The following is a 16,870-nucleotide window of genomic DNA, read 5'->3' as shown; positions in this document are numbered from 1 at the left end:
GGATGCAAAAGGGGGCCTTTTTCAAATGTTTGCCCCCTCAGTTTTAGTTGCATGATGAATATACTGTTTTCTGTTTTGTTTTTGCAACAATTATAATTTACCTGAAGAATGTTTCCTTTTCAGTGTCCTGAAACTTTTGTTATTTTTATATTTGCTGCTAAAAAAAAAATACCGCTTTAAATAATATTTTTGTTTGTCTGCTGTGTAGTATTACTTGCTCCATCTCTTATTTTATTTTTACACATTTTATAATAAAGCATACAAAGCTTTGTTATTGTTGTTCTTCTAGGCGTACAGAGAGTAACGTTATTATAAAACATCCACGGTAACGTACGTAAAGCTAACTGAGCAAAAGTCAACACTAGCTCCGGTAATGAACTTGTTCTAATCATACTCACCAAAGTCTTCCGTGAGAGTTAAAATCATTTAACTTAATCATTTAAAATAATAAACAAAAATTTGAAAGAAAAAAAGTTTTAAAAGTGACACGTTTGGTCCATAAATCTCGGCCGTCTCATCAGTTGCAGGTGCGGCGCGTGTTAATGGTTTGCGGTCTGCCCCTAGCGGTGGAAACGCAAACTGCAAAATTGTGCTTCAATAATTTGCAAGTCTCACAAAGAGGCCACAACATGATCATTTTCCAGCGGTGATATTTTACTGAAGGTGATGCCCAAACAAACATTGTGAGGAAGTTTACTGATGGTGGCAACATAGTCTATTAACTTTAGTACATTCTGGTTGGACAAAAAGGGCAGTGCAATACTTTTCTTCACATTTAAATCAGTCATAATCTTTAAAACTTAAATCGTAACTATATCTGCATAATAACCGGTGATTCAACCCATTGATTTGAGGCTTTAGAAAATTGTAAATGAGTAAACGTGGTCGGTTATTGTGAATTTTTTACATCTGAGGTGACATTCTTGGTGCAGGGTAACAGAGATTCATAATAAAAACAAAAGACATGTTACAGTAAATGTATTTGATGTGAAAGAATAGTTTTGTGGTAATAAATAAGAAAGTATTGAGTATAATAAAGCGATTTCAAATAGTGACGTATTCAAAATCTCCCAATACAATATATTTTAAAAATGCATTTAAGTAATCCATATAATAGACTTCAATAATCAATGTTCAACATAGATAAAGGATATGATAACTTAGTGTAGCTTTAGATTTATATAGGTTTATGGTAGAATTTGCAAAGAATAGACTGTAATAACAAGGAGAGAATTAGCAGCTTTTGTGGGTGATTAGAAACTTTACATATAATCTGAAAAAGATCTGATAAATATGGATCAATAACTTAAGAAACACCTGTGTCATTCATTATAGTACTCGATATTGAAATGTCCAAAGCTGTTAGTACACCATATTCACCAAATAACAGACACAATCATTTCCTTGTCCAATTTGGATGAAAAACGTTCACTTTCGCACAATCTTGTCTTTTGTTACAATCAAATGAGTGTCCACGTGTTTAGAAAAGCTCTTTATGTAGTTTTGTTTGTTTGTTTTTTAGATGAAAATTCATTCACCACAATACCAAAGGTTACATTTTGACTCCAAAATTCGTCGCTCACTGCAAAACTCCAGAAAGTTGAAAAGTTTCCATCAATGGTACGCCAAAGACTCCAAAGCGAATAGGAAATGCAGTTACCACCACAGGCCACTAGGAGATGCTGTAAAACAACTAAAGCGCCACTGAAGCCGAGGTCCAAAACAGCCTCTCAGGTCAGTCTTGAAAGTTCTGTAGCCAAAAAGCAACGAAGGCAGTGATTGCTTCTTCTTCTTTTTTTTACCAATATGTCCAGATAAATAAGTTCCTTCCAGAGATTAAAAAAAAAAAAAAAAAAGATTGTGGTCCCATTGGTGTAGCAGGTCCATAGTCCTGCTTCGGAGCAAAGACTGGTGTAATGTATCCATAATAAATTAACACAAGAATATAATTTGAGTCTATAAGTGAGTCCAGAGCCAACATGTGAAGTCCTTCTTTGCACAAAGAGAAGCTTCATTCTAGACCAAAAGTGCTGGTTTCTTCTACAGCGGTCAGCATCTTCTCATAAAGCATGGAAAAGGATGGGTAAGGGGGCAGGTCCAGTCGGTTGAAGCAAGTGTGAGCCCTAAAGGAAATCAAGATATTATAATACAGTTGGAAAAATATGATAGATATTGTAGGAAGCTCTAGATCAATAAAGAAAAGCATATTAAGCAGTAGCAGTATCAGCATTCAAACCATCAACCTTCTGGGTAGGGGGTCACAGTCTCCAACCACTACGCAACAAAAAACATTGTATTTCTGGAGCACTTACCTGGGCAGTGACGTGACTTTGCCCCACTTCTCCACACAGAATCTCCTGGGCCCGTTGCTGCCTCGTAGAGCCGCAAAGCCCTCGTAGGGGATGCTGGAGGTCCCCGTCACAAACTGTTAAAAAACACATTGTTACAAAGTGCAAAACATAGGAGGAGCGTAAAATAAACTCAACAAAACAAACCTGTAGCAGCCGTAGTCTCTGCTCATTGTTGAACCTCTCTACTGCCGCCCAGAACCACCTGATCACTATGTGGTGGTCATGGTAACCTAGGGAAGAAAATCACACTTGTAACCAGTCATTAAAAATATAATTCATTATCCTAAAGTTGTAATAATGATTGTATTCAGTGATCATTTTCTGTACTCCTACCTCCTCTGTACTCCGTGTTGTTCCTCCAGTCCGAAAGGTCAATCTCAGCTGTGCCAGCGATCACAAGCTCAAGTTCTCTGGCATCAAACACAGACACCAGCCTGGCATCCACCACCTCAAATATAACACAACATTTTACTTATAACATGAGCTAAATCAGTGATGTTTCTTTTATTGTGGAGACGAAAAGTACCTCACAAAAGCCCCGGACCAGGCTTTCTGTTTGCTGCACCACGCCCCTCTCTATCCTCCACTTCACCATGCGCTCGATGTACTCTTTCTTGTTCTTCTCCGTCACCGGGATGTTGGCTCCTCCGGGCTTTAGCTCCCTTTCCGTGATCTGCAAAAACAAAGAAAAATACCGTAAATACTGTGCTGCAAGAAGAAGAAACCAAAGAGTTTTTGAACAGACCTGCCCAAAGACCTCTTCGTTGACTGTGAAGGTGAGATCCAACATGTCTTCTATGTCGTTGTCCTTCATCCACTGCAGAGACTGGTGGAACTCTTCATCAAGGTACTCCAAGTCACTCAGCTCGCATGAACTAAGGGAGGGCATACAGGTAAGTCATCCACACAGGTTCAATGGTTTGTTTTACAGATGAAAATGACATACATGCGCAGCAGGCCTTTATAGAACGGTCTAGTGAAGAAGGCATCAAGGAGGTACTGGTGAATCAAAGCCAAACCGAGAATACGGCCGCTGAATCTGAACCTGCAAAGGATAAAATCACATCAGTTGTCTATCTATGAGGATCTCTACACACACTGAGCTCACCATTCGTGGTGATTGTCAACAAATGCGGACATGGGGCTGATCTGGACTGTGTAGGTGTCGTTGGCAGAGTATTCGAAGAGACCGTAGTAAGGGTTGAACAGCTCCCGAGAAACCAGGAAGAAGAACTCTCTGGAAGGTCCACTGTAGTCCAACCTGCAAAACCACACAATTTCACTCACTTTTTCGCCCTTTCTCACAATTAAAATCACTGGTTTCCAACATGTCCTTTACCCCTCTTCTCCTACAAAGCTGACGTAAAGCTTGCTGCGCTGGAGGTCTTTTCGCGAGTAGCACATGATCTGGTTGAAGGCGTCTTCCAGCAGATGATCTCGCCGAATGATCAGTCTATAGGAAAAAAATAGACAGACTTAGAAACTACTTGAGATGCATGACCACTCTTTCAGTAGGGGACATACTTTAGCTTCCCTGGTCCCTGGCCGTAGCCTTTAGTTTCTAGTTTCCGGTAGAAGTTGCGTAATTTGGCCTCAAAGTCTCTCTTGTATGGGGCTGGAGCTCTAGCATTGGCTCTTTGGGTACCTTCAGGAGAAGTATTAAAAACAATAGAAATGTTTTATCATTACTCTGACTGAATTGTTAACACTTCTAGATGTTAAAGAGCCGGGAAATGGTTACCAGGGGAGTTCTGCGGCGAGGAGACCGGTGACCCGCGCGGCGACTGGCAGTAGCTGGGGTGCAGTAAGGCGTGTGGAGGCACATAGGACATCACTTCGTCTTCAAACAGGCTGCGGTCATAAAGTGGCGTCAGCAAACAGGATGGAGGTGTGGGAGGCAGGATGCGAGCGCGTAGGAAAGAGGAAGCATGATCTCACCTCAGAAGCATGACAAGGTCGGCATCTCCTGACAGCCTGGCCAGTCCCGACACCCCATCTGTGCGGATCAGCTGCACCTTGTCCCTGTCGTCACAGCAACCGCAATAACCGTTATCAATCACACGCGGCAACATCGAGTCCGCGGCACCCTATAGGGTTTGGGATCAAACGGTGGTCGAGGTGCTTGACATTACCATAGAAATCCTCCACTTTAGGGGGAGCGAGCAAACATTTTCCACAGTCTAACGTTAGCGACAAAACCATTTAAAAAAAAAGTAGAGAAAAGAGCTGTGGTTCAACACCGTTAGCCGCCAGGTCACTACTGGTTTTCACAACAGGACCCCGCAGCACTACTCTTTTGTGCGTCCAGTGATCTTTGCCCACACTCGAGTCGATTGCGTGAATGTGTGCAGCGAACCTGAGTGAATGGTTGCGGCTGAGGTCAGGCTGTCTCTCCTGCAAGATCTCGAAGATGTTGGGTTGCCGTAGAAACGCTACAATCTTGTCATTGTAAGCTAGGAGAGGGGGGAAAAAAAGGGTTACACGAGGTTAGATAATGTTTATTAAGTCTTTATCGACGGAGAATGGGTGGTGTTTACTGACCGACTGGCACTACGTCCTGACACTGAGCTCTGCTGGATGAGGTGAAGGTGTTTGATGGGCGCGGGAGGACAGGGGGCCCGGGGTGACGCGGGTCATCACCAGCCTAAAGAGAAGGGATGTGAGTCATGTAGTCTATGTTGCAATCTTTTCAGCATGTTTGAATACAAGAATATGCTTTTTCCACATATAAAGCAGCCATACTTTGAGGTAATATTACTAATATAAACATCTACAAGTGTCTTACCAGTCTTCGTGGGCTGACCTCCCCCGCGCTGTGGCTACGCTGGCGTGTGAGGTGGTGCCGGTGAGCCAGCACACTGGGGGGTCGCGAGCTTTGGAGGGGCAGCCGAGGGTCAATGAAAGTGGTGGCCCGGCAATTATGATCCACAAAGAAAGCCTGAAAACAAAGCATCAGACATCAGTATTGTGTTGTTGAAGTGTTTTGTTTAAACGCCACGATCACAAGACTTACGACATAAACTACTGCAATTTTCTACCTAATAGATTCATCCGATTCCTGACGTGTCCTGTACCTTGCCGGTGTGGTCCTGCTTCATCTCCCAGCCTCTGGGCAGCTCGAGCTGTTTGTTGGCGAACATGTTGAGGAACGCCACCAGGTCCCTGTTGTGCTGGTAGCGCTCGAAGTGGTGCGTGTCGCGGCGGACTTTACTGATCATATGCTTCAGACACGTGTTGGTGCTGAACATACGGTAGGCACTCTGAGGGGCACGGCAGGGGGGGCAGGCAGGAAACAGAGAGAGAGAGAGATAGGGAAAGAGTTGACAAAACAAGCACCAGTGACACCATTTGGAAAGTTGATTTGAATGTTTACGGTGGCTTCAGATTTTTTCTTTTAATAAGTATTCGTGGTCTGATTCAGGGATAGTGAAATACAAACACAGGACAGAAGAACACGACAATACCTTTTGTGTAATGTCTATATGTAACTTTACGCCTTTGGTTTTGCTATTGTTTTAAACCGAATAATATATTAACACTTATAGCAAAGGGACAAAGTGAACTGTAAGAAGAAAGCTGAGAAAAGTGACACCACAGGCAAAAAGAGAGCGCGCGTACAAGGTTGGAATGCAGCACAGTGAAGAAGTCGGGGCTGGTGAGGAACTTGGCGCTGGGCGACTGCAGCAGGAGGTTGAGGCGGGAGCGTGTGCTGGACTGGGCCAGGCTGTTGTCCCGCCGCAAATCTGCAGCAAGACCACACAGGACTGATCAGGTTTAAGAGCAACAATAAGTGAGGTTAAAAATGCAGTGTTGTGAGAATGACCTCCCGTTGAAGGCTGCATGTCCGTCTCATCTGGCAGGAGCTCACTGGCTGGCGGTGGCTCCTCGGGCCGGTTGTCGTTGGTAATCGTCCGACGGATGCTCTGATACCTGGAGACGCAGTTCAGACCCTTAACGTTAACCGCAGATAAACCAGCGCGGCCCTCTTAGAGCAAAACATGTATCCACCTGCGATTGAGCTGCTCCATTTGCTGTATGGAGTTGGACCTCTGCAGGGTCTGAGAGGCGGGGGGCGCTGTGGGGCGCTGCCACGTGGTGGTCCTGTTCACATGGTCCACGTAGAAGATGCGCCCGTGACTGTCGATGCGAGCCTCCCAGTCTGCAGAATGGAAGAGAGGAAAGAAAGAAAAAAACAAACATTAGGATGGATGAACAGCTAATCTAGCAGAGATCTTATCCGTCTGTTGGCCCGCGGCGAGGGGGACGTGTTAACAGCGTGTTAAAATGAAAGTACAAGCAGCCTGGCAAAAAGTGAGTCCAAGTGTCTAGAAGATTTCGTGGCGGCTTCTGGGAAAACTGGACAGTTCTCAATGCAAAATATATGCAGTTAGTTGTGCTGTCATATGCTCACTGTGTCTGCTTCTTGGTAATCGCTTGAGCGTAGTTCAAATAGTTTTACTGCAATTTGGATGAGACAAGAAGAGGTGGGGCGAAATACAAAAGTAAAAATAAGAAGTAACCCTAGTCTAATGCATAGAATGTAATATGTAGGCCCACAATAACACGCCACACCACTCACTTGGCGGCAGCGGCTCATCCACTCGCTGGTATCTGCTGATGTCATGTCGCACAGATGGCAGGGAGCGAACAGACGGGTGCCCATTGACCTGCGCCGCGCCACCTACCAACACACATGCGAACATATGACAAAGAAGAGGGAAAAAATACATTGCAATCTGGATCAAACGCAAAAGGTTTTCGTTTGGCAGCATGTCTCCGGGCGACGCACCACCTGACGGCTCTTAGACATTTTTTTTATCTGTAAAAGGCCACGAGGTTAAACAATAACAACTGTTCGCTCTGTAATCCAGCAGCTTTTGGCAGCGGCTGAGCTCTTGTTCTAAAAAAGCTGAGGTCTTTCAAAATCCCTCATCGGTCAATCCCTTAAACTGGTCACGGGACGGGCCCAGTCGTGAACTCTTAAGTATCACTTGAGGCTTACACATATGCAAAACATACAATAACTTAAAGGGGGGGGGTATTATGCGAAATCACATTTTTCAAGCTTTACATCATGTTATTATGTAATTCCCTCATTAAAAACGTGCCTGAAGTGTTGCCTTGGCACATTCACGTATTTTTGAGTAATCTGTAAAACCTCTGATGGCGGCCATTTTAGGGATAGGTTTGCCTGAGTCCTCCTAGGAACGCCCCCACCTCCTGGAGACGCCTCCGAGCTTTCGTCACCAGCCGAGTAACCAACCACTGCTCCTCGGCAGAACCCCCTCCCCACTGATGCCACAGACAGCGTGTGGAGGGGGCGTGTCGGAAAGGCTCAGAGGTTCTTAAAGAGACAGAGGCCTATTTCAAGACATTCACTACAGCCATTTTGAGAGAGCAATTTTATACAAGCCAGTTATTCTAATTACTGCATTTACAGACCAACAGAAGGTTTGGTCATCATTGTAGTGCGCTATAGACTGGTGCTATGTGATTGAAAAAAGCATAATACCCCCTCTTTAACTAATGATTCACTGTTTTTGGAAGAAATAGCCATAGTGCAAATCCATAATAATAAAGCCCATGAACAGAGGAGATGTTGAACTTTACTCCAGCTTTTGTTTCAGGATCAGTATTTGCAAATATAGCAACAATAAACTGGGATAAACTTCGATCTAAACATTACCCACTGTATACCTTCAATATAAACCATTGCAACCTATTGTATCTTAAGCATATGCAGAAAGACAAAAGAATTTTGAGTTTAACCTGTATCTGAGGCTTGGTTTTGGGTCACCCCCCCAGCGGCCTGTAGGGAGCGCCGTCTCCTCCACACCCCCCCTGCCTCCTCGCCCCCCTCCTGCTCCTCCTGTCCCGTGCTGCTGCCGCTAGCGCTGGCTCCTATAACAGGTGCATGTTACGGTCACTGGGCCGGGCGGCTCTGACTCAGTCTAAATGAAACAGCCTTTTAATCAACACACACCAGAGTCGGCGGCACAGGCCTGGTCGGCCGCGGTGCTGCGGGCCGCTGCCGTTTCCACGGGACCATTGGCCTCACTGCTCGAAGACTCCACTCCCTCCTCCTCGGCTTTCGGGGCGATTTCTTTACCCGTGTCCACCTCCTGCAATGGCATGACAGAGTATATTTGTCTCATCAAGTGACAATACCTTAAGTCTTATTTAATTCTACAAGACAAGATAAAAAAGGTTTGGTGAAGTTTATAGTTTCCGACCTCTATAGGAGACAGCGGGCCACACGTCAGAACGCTGCTGCACAGTACTTCCTGGTTTGCATTGGCCCTGCTTTGGTTGGGACAGGTACACTCTAACCCTGAGATTTCCGTGCCGCCTGTAGCCCCGCCCTCTGCACCTTCAGGCTGGGGTGAAGTGGATACAGTTTCTCCCTCTGCCTCTCCACCCCCTGATGGAGAACTTTCAGCAGCAGAAGCAGCGGTGGTGTTAGTCAATGTGGCTACAGCCTCTTCTACTGTTGGAGCCTCGTTTTGGTCACTGGTTGTCTCCGTCTCGGTTTCGGGCTGACCACCTGATGAAGCGCCTGTGTCCGTAACATCCTGGGACACTGCACTTGCCTCCCCTTTTGGAACCCCATTCTCCTGTGGGGAAGCACTCGCTTGGTTTGGCTCTCTGGGCGGCGCTGCCGTCTCCTCGTCCTCATCGGAGTCTATGTGCAACATGGCGTTCAACCTCGTGTCCGTGGGAAAGCTCGATCTCAGTTTGGGAGAAGGTCCCGCCATCGCCCGATCCGCGGGGCTTCTCTGGGACTCCAGCGCGTCCAGGTAGTCATTGAGAGACACTTGCCGATGCGTGTGCCCCCCAACCGCCCCGAGGAGCACATCGCCATCTCGCGTGTGACCCGGCTCCGCCCACACGTCGTCGTAGAAACAGGCCCCGTTGACCAGCAGGGAGCCCTCCTCGGAGCCGGTGGGGGACGCTCTGCAGGTGACCCGGGAGGAGGAGGAGGCGTGGGGCAGGTCTTCGTCGTCTGAGGGGCTGCCCGGGTCTCCATTCACCGACGCATCCATCATGGCTCCCACGGCATCAGGAGAGGCTTCTGGAAACACAACCGAGGGGACTGTTTTTGACACATGTTTTAGATTGAATGTTTGCTAAGACACTGACAAATTCTAGATAAAGATTTGTAATGCACGTACGACACGAACTACCTAAACCATGTCCCTGCTCCTTTTCAGTGGCAAAAGCCAAGCAAAAAATCTCCTTTTCCACATATTACCATCTTATCATAGATTCAAAATATTCCTACCTTCTTGCCCAGTGGATGTGATGGACACTCTGAAGTGCAGCTGCCCACTGACATGGTCCGTGGGCAGGCGCCGGCACAGGCTGTAAGTCAGCGGACGATCACTGGAAAACACAATACAACTTCACTCAACAAAATCCTCTTCAATATCGCTGGACACCATTCTTACAACGAGCTAGAACATGTTTGCTTGTAAGATGAACTCAGACTGTGCTATCCGCTGCCCTGCGTTGTACATCGATCGTCAACCATCGTAGAAACAATGAGCAGATTGGCCATATTGATCGTCTGATATTGACCATTCTATGTAGAGTGAGTCAATGCATTTAAAAAGGTCAGATACAGTGGTGGGTTCAGACAGTTGTTGACCTCTTTGAACTGTTTCTGCTTTATACTGCATTAACATCGACATTAAAAAAAACAGGAAAATCTATTCAACTTAATACATACTCTGTTGTTTGTACATCTAGAAGCCTCTGAACAGGGATAATGAGTTGCCCCAGGAACCGCTTGATAATGGGACGACTTTTAGAAAACTTATCCTTGACTTCGATTTCCAGCACATCAGTCATCAGAGCCACAAAGGTGTACTTCTACAAAAACAAAACACATTGATTGAAAGCACTGTGAGATGATGACGTGATGTTGATTTTTCTTTCGGAGGGGGGGTGGCGGACCTCTCCGTGCCACACAGGGTTGATGGTGTTGGCGATGATGGACGACCGCCTCTCCTGCCCGTGGTGGGTGAACTTGGGCAGGCCGCTCCTTTTCCCGGGATGGATGGACATCTTCAGGTAAGGGTCCGGATTGAAGAACATGCCCTTTTTCAAGCCGACCGCGGCGATGTCTGAATTAGGGAAGTACACATCGACAATGTTCCCATGATGTATATTATCAGAATGCTTTTTTTTTGTTCCAAAGAAAACCGCTCTTACCCGCTAAAGTGAAGCTGACAAGTTTCCGACAGTGCTCAGTCCCAGATTGGTCCTCTGCTTGTCCTTCACTGCTCACCTGAAAACAAAACAAAAAACAAGAGAGAGGTTACAACACTGCAGGATTTGCCTCATTAACCCCCACCTGACCCATGTCTAAAAGCTTAAAGCCACACTGTGTGGTATTTAACCCATTTACACATTAAGGAAATCGGAATACAAGCATTTATTTCATGACAGATACTTTCATCATTGAAAAATATCTCATAAATATACAAACAAACATGAGCTTTTGATGCGAGCGGCTCAGTTCTCCTAAGACACGACTGTAATTGGGTACGTCTCCAGCTCGTCTCCATGGTGATATCAACTAAAGTCAGCAGGATTTGAGATTTTAATAAGCGAGGTACTCATCTAAATCCCTTCTTTGATCACCCACTGCAGGAATAGCATTTTCTGTGTCGAGTTGGTCATTGGAAGCATGTTTTCCATAGTCCAAAATGTTACACAGTGTGCCTTTAAAAAGCATCAAAATAGCGACGAAAACGAGGAAGAAAACGCAACAAAAACGTGACGGAAAAGTACCAAAAACATGGCGTAAAGACGACAAAAATGAAAATGCAACAAAAAACAACTAAAACAAGAACAAAAAGCAACAAAACAAGGGACGAAAACATGACAAAAACGCTTAAAAAATGAGACGATCCCTTTTGTAGGTCTTAGCTTTCAAATGAGGCTTTTAGATTTGGGTAAAGCCGAACTGGAGAAAACATGCTCGGTTCAGGTGTGAAAAAAAGAATACATGTTGTCCCCTCATATTGATTGATCTTGATTTTTGATTGAAAGTATGAAACAAAAAAAAGAGAGTAGCGCAGATGTTGTAAACACTGCTGTGCCGCTATAAACTCCTCCAATAAAATCCTCGAGAAGAAGTGGGATGTTCAGAATGTGTTAGGAAAGCCACAAAATGACCGCAATGAGAATTTAAACTTAACTAGCTCCTTTTGCTTTGCTTTGAAGACAAAAAAAAAAGCACACTTAACATAAAAATAGTTTCCATTCTTCCAGACTCCACTCAAAACAATGCGCCGTTTCTGACTTGTCGATTCAAATTCACTTACAATCTGCCAAAGATTCAGAATTTGACTTCAAATGTAATTAACAGCACAGCCCTAGTTACAAAATGTGTCTTTGCTGAAGTTTGAAACAATCCGACATCTCCACAATTGTTGCTCTTACTTTCTGTCGCCAACAGTCCAATGACATCCTGGTGCTGCATCCCTGCTCTAGACTGTTCCCACACCAAAACAAAGACAGTCCGCTCACTATAATCCCCACTCTTCGCATGCATCTGGTCAAAAAAATTGTGGACATAAATAAAAAAAAATAAAAATCTTCTAAACTGTGGAAAAAATATGGCTTTGCTTTTCGAAAACTGGTGCCCAAGTAGGATTCGGTAAGTGTTTATTTAGGCAGGAGGATACGGAGGGAGGATCTACGCTTGATAATCTGATCACTGGCCGCTGGAAACCAATCAGATGGCAGGATTAGGGATGTGGCAGTTTCATATCAAATCGCACACACACACACACACACACACACACACACACACACACACACGAACACACACACAGAGCAGGGAAACAAAGACCCACATGGAGAAGCGAGGGAGATAAGTGGACTCTGTGTCTTAATTTGAACATACTTGGAAGTCATTTAAGTGTGCACTAAATGTACAGCTTGATCATTTATTTAAAGGGTGATTTATGAATATTCATGTATTTTCTGTAGACTGTACTTGTGACTGAAACAAAGGAAATGACCGAGGACACTTACCGTTACCCCCGGGTTCTTGACGGTGATACAAGGCGTGGTGGCTCTCAACGCTCCGCTGACTCCATGGTAGTACTTAAAGCAGATCTTGGTCTCCGCTGTGGGCACATCATACACATTTAATCGGCAATTCTATTCGGTGAAATGTACAGAAGGGGGATGACATACAGGCTGCTCTTAATCCCGTAAATATCCCAGATAATTAAATTGGAATGTGTTCCCATTTAATAGATTTTCTAACCTAGAAGTGAAATTTAAAGCAGTACAACGTAGCTTATTTACTTTAATAAATCCTTTTCGTCGTCCCTATGGGGGTAATACAAGTGGGTAGGAGCCTCCAATACACACTAATGGAAGCTAACAGGCTAATGAGCAATGCTAATTGCGGGCTAGCACCACTTAAACAGTATTTACAGCCAAGTTTGAGTGAAAAAAACAATCTCCATTGTGTTATCGGATGTACAATATCCCCCCCCTCCCTTTGCCTTTTCTGTCAGCGTAGTATTTACTCTCACGGACAATTAATGAGTGAAAAAACACAACATGCTACAACACTTGCATTGCCTCTTATGGCCTCTAGGGGCATGAGTTATTTAGTACTGATTAAGCACTGAATTTTATTGTATTTGTGATATTATTTTTACTTCGTTCTTTCTATATCAGCTTGTATGTATTTCTTATTTGGTTGGGTATTTCAAATAGTGGGCATGAGACTTAGGTTAAAACAACAACAACAACTTAGAGATAAAAAGCATTAGCCTATTAAGCACATAGGCTACTGTCCAATAACATAGCAGTTATATACGTACATTATTATCTTATTATTTTCATGCTAATTACCTTCAATCTATCATGACACGCTGGATCCTCCAACTTAAAATGAAAACTGAGCCTCTGATGCGAAATGCTGCTTCACAAACCCTTGTGCTCCACTCAAAGCTCCACTTAGCGCATATTTATTTAGCTACTTTACATAATTTGTCAAACCTTGGTGCTGGGAATTTTCAGAAAACTGAAGATAGGACAGTAGGGCAGTCCACCGAGTCTATTTAGGGTTTTGTGAGCGCATAGAAATGGGTTAAGCCCCTCTCCTTCTCCATCTTATTTTTATCCCCCACATTAAAAATGCATGTGCACAATTAACACAGCGCAGGCAGAGGCGGTCACTCACCCTCCATGAAGTAGGGTCCCGGCTCCAGCCTCCACACGATCTGCCCCCTCTGCGTGCCATTCACCCCGCGGTTCTTCGAGTCCCACTCGTTTGCAACGCACGTCTCATCTGCAAAGTTAAACAATTCCGTAAACGACAATGGATTTGACTTAATGTAGTAAACCAGACAACAGCAACATTGTTGTGTGCTCTGAGTCGCCTTCATTGCTGTTTCTTTTAAATGAAATTAGGTTCTAAAATCACATTTCTAAGGAAGGACTCTAAAATGGCTATTGTAGCTACATATTAACATAAACAAGCTTAAATTGATTGGTACAAATGAGCGTATAATTGGATATAGCGAATAAAGGACAGAGCAGATCAATAGTAGTTTTGTTGCCGACACACGTGCAGAGAACACCTGGTGAGGCTGCTCTGGGAGACCCTCAGCCTGAGGTCATAAAGCACTGTCCCTCTGGTGTCTGGGCTCATCAAACATTAATGTGTGTCCTGTGTAAAGCAAGACAAACGGCCCTGTCCTCATGGATCAATGCGACGGCCATCACACTGGAGCGTCCAGCCCTGGCCTCTGTCACACAGGTCACCATTCATAAACTTAAAGCCTTTGCAGCTCACACCTCGGCACAGACCTGTCTGTTCTGATAACGCGCCCATCATCAGCGATCACAAATACAGTCTGTAACTGGAACACATCTGCAGGACAGGGAGGTTATGGAGCTCACTGCCTCATGGACTCTGGCCGACAGCCAGGCTGGAAGCAGAGCTCGCCCCTGGGGAGTAAAGCCCTAGAAACTCCCCCTGCCTGGGTCAATACGAGGCGGAGCAGCAGCAGTGAGAGTGAGAGGAAGAGATGGGGTCATGTTTCACTTTCTCCAGCCCAGGAACTGTCCGTCTGTGGTCACTGTTACTCCTCTCCACTGTAGGTCAGAGTATCTGGGCATTTGTGCTACAGTAAAAGCTGATTTTCACACCTACAGAGGGGGCGCCAGAGCATTTAGCACACAGCAGATCTCCCACAGGGGACTATTAACCTGGATGTGCCACCAAGTTTACACGAGACAAAAAGATGCACTGTACATCCATCCATCAACTAAGACACTGACATCTAAGCGCACTGCTCCAAAATGCTGTTTGTGCTGAGTCAGGTTGACTTCTCACCACAATAAGAAGCTGCCTCCTCTCACTGGCACAGTCCATTAGAGCTTAATGTAGCTGCGGTTGATGGCCTCACCTTGAGGAGAGCAGTAACATGCAGCCTCCTCTATGATTATCTTATGGAGATTTGTAACATTGGAGACAGACTTTTGGAAAGGGATGTGAACACAGATGGAACTACCTCGGTTTAAGACATTTCTGTACAGGACATTATAGCAGTGACTGGTGGAAGTTGTTTAGAGAATTCGAAAGGCGCATGAGGCGTGTGAAGGATCAGATTGAGGTGTGAATAACACTTCTGTTTGATAGACATTTTACTTTTTAGGCCCATGAGCTTTATTGAATAGAATAACTATCCACCAGTCAATGGGGTAAAGACTGGGGAGAGACATTCAGCGAATTGTCTGAGGCAGGCCTTGAATCCACAACATTTGGGAAAGCATTGTGCTGAACCAAACCCCTCAGCCGTTGTTCAGTGCAGCTGTGTGTAGGTAGAAGTTAGAAGTGGGCATATCAAACATCACTGAGGCTTAAAAATATTATTTTGGGCACCTCAGCAAACCACACATTATTGAACAGTGAACACAAGCTTTCACTTTTAGCAAACTATGACGCCTGGAAGAACATACTTTGAACACAGAACTGCTCAGAACGGGTCAGATGATGGATTATGTGCTTTAAAAATATTTGGTCTTTTTTTCTGTTTCCTCTGTGATGCAATATAATCCAAGAACCACAGATCAGAGCACTTCAGCAGTAGAAGAAGAAACAAGCACAGCTAACTACGGCGTAAGCGTTAGCTGCTACATCCTTCGCTAGCGGCTCACCGATGTGGTAGAGGCCGATCCAGTCGGTGGCGTCCACCTCCTCCTTGATGTCCCAGGAGATGACCAGATGCCCCTGCCCCATAGTGAGCTGGTACGTGGACGCCGTGAGCGAGGAGCGGCTTTCGGACGTCACCAGGTCCGTGTCGCTGTTGGCCCGCTGCAGCCCCACCACCGCCGTGCTGTCCTGGGGCATGTCGACGGGCAGGGGCGAGGACGGCGGCGTGGAGGACGTGGAGGAGCCCGGCGAGGACAGTCCGCGCAGGTTCTCCGGCCCGATGGTGTAGGGCCTTGAGTGGGGCGTCCTGCGGCGCACGGCCAGCAGGTGCTCCCGGGCGCTCCCGTTGGTGGAGGAAGAGGACGACGTGGCGGCGGTGGCCATGGCGAAGGCTGCGTGCGGGGGAGGGGAGAATCGGATGGGGTGGGGGTGGTGATGGTGGTGAGGGTGATGATGATGGTGGTGGTGGTGGTGGTGATGTGGGGAGGACGGGGCGGAGGAGGTGGGCTGAGGGCGGGGGCGAGGGGGGAGGACCGCCGTGGCCAGGGAGGGACGAATGGTGGAGGTCAGGAGAGAGAGAGAGGGTGAGAAATGAAGAAAAGAAGGAAGGAGGGAAGGAGGGAGGGAGGGAGACAAAATAATGATTAACGCAGCGCCAAAGCCGTGCTACAGAGAGGACAATACGACAGGCAAATGGAGGTGAATGAGTGAAATGTTGGGAGCGAGCGAGTGCACCATCCAAGGCACCTTCAACACGTCGTCTTCAAAGGCACTTCCCCCTAGACCAGGCTTCTTCCCTCCCTTTGATCAGCCATCAGCCGGCGATTCTCCTCCAGAACATTTCCTCACACTCTTTGTAGGAGCACAGTGGGGGAAAAAACTATCCATCAACTATCCAAGGAGACAGGGAGGCTGGGACGTGTGCTTCCGTGTCCGGGCGAAAGAGGGTCATACGAGGGGAGGCCTAGTGTCCCATGAGGAGAATGGAGGGATGACCTGAAAGAGACAGGAAATAGAGTGATCAGGAAGTGTTTAGGGAACCAAGATGAAGGCTAAGGTATAATATATTTGAGTCCACTTTATCTCAACAACAGCCCGTCGGATCAGCGCCGATTCTCTACCTGATCCATCCCCGCAACTTTCCCACCACGAGCCTGCGCCGCGCTGTTGCCACGGCGACGGGCCATTGCACACACAAGATAGGCCCGTCTCCGCTCGCGACGCCGGCGCTAATGAAGGAGTACGGCGTCATGTTCTGTTTCTGCTCCCTCCTGCGGATACGAGTGCGTGCGCATAAACAGAGCTCCCGGGGGGCCGAGGAATGAGC

At 46.0% G+C, this 16,870-nt stretch overlaps 1 protein-coding gene across 1 annotated transcript; it reads right to left on the bottom strand.

Moving 5' to 3' along the window:
* Positions 1-642: 642 nt before the first annotated feature.
* Positions 643-16,427, bottom strand: hecw2b (HECT, C2 and WW domain containing E3 ubiquitin protein ligase 2b). Its single transcript, XM_079581426.1, has 30 exons — positions 15,549-16,427; positions 13,567-13,674; positions 12,399-12,493; positions 10,566-10,641; positions 10,308-10,477; positions 10,081-10,223; positions 9,634-9,734; positions 8,585-9,423; positions 8,335-8,473; positions 8,121-8,252; positions 6,931-7,032; positions 6,360-6,510; positions 6,175-6,281; positions 5,970-6,094; positions 5,426-5,611; positions 5,137-5,289; positions 4,893-4,995; positions 4,708-4,804; positions 4,290-4,373; positions 4,093-4,202; positions 3,876-3,996; positions 3,691-3,804; positions 3,460-3,612; positions 3,298-3,396; positions 3,097-3,226; positions 2,878-3,024; positions 2,685-2,799; positions 2,496-2,581; positions 2,313-2,425; positions 643-2,123 (listed from the first exon to the last, which is right to left on the bottom strand). The coding sequence occupies exons 1-30, from the start codon at positions 15,925-15,927 to the stop codon at positions 2,012-2,014; spliced, it is 4,590 nt and encodes a 1,529-aa protein (XP_079437552.1). The 5' UTR covers positions 15,928-16,427; the 3' UTR covers positions 643-2,011.
* Positions 16,428-16,870: the final 443 nt, after the last annotated feature.

Source organism: Gobius niger (assembly GCF_951799975.1).
Source record: "Gobius niger genome assembly, chromosome: 23".
NCBI lineage: Eukaryota > Metazoa > Chordata > Actinopteri > Gobiiformes > Gobiidae > Gobius > Gobius niger.
The sequence above is the reverse complement of the archived record's forward strand: the minus strand, read 5'-3'. Positions and strand labels throughout refer to the sequence as shown.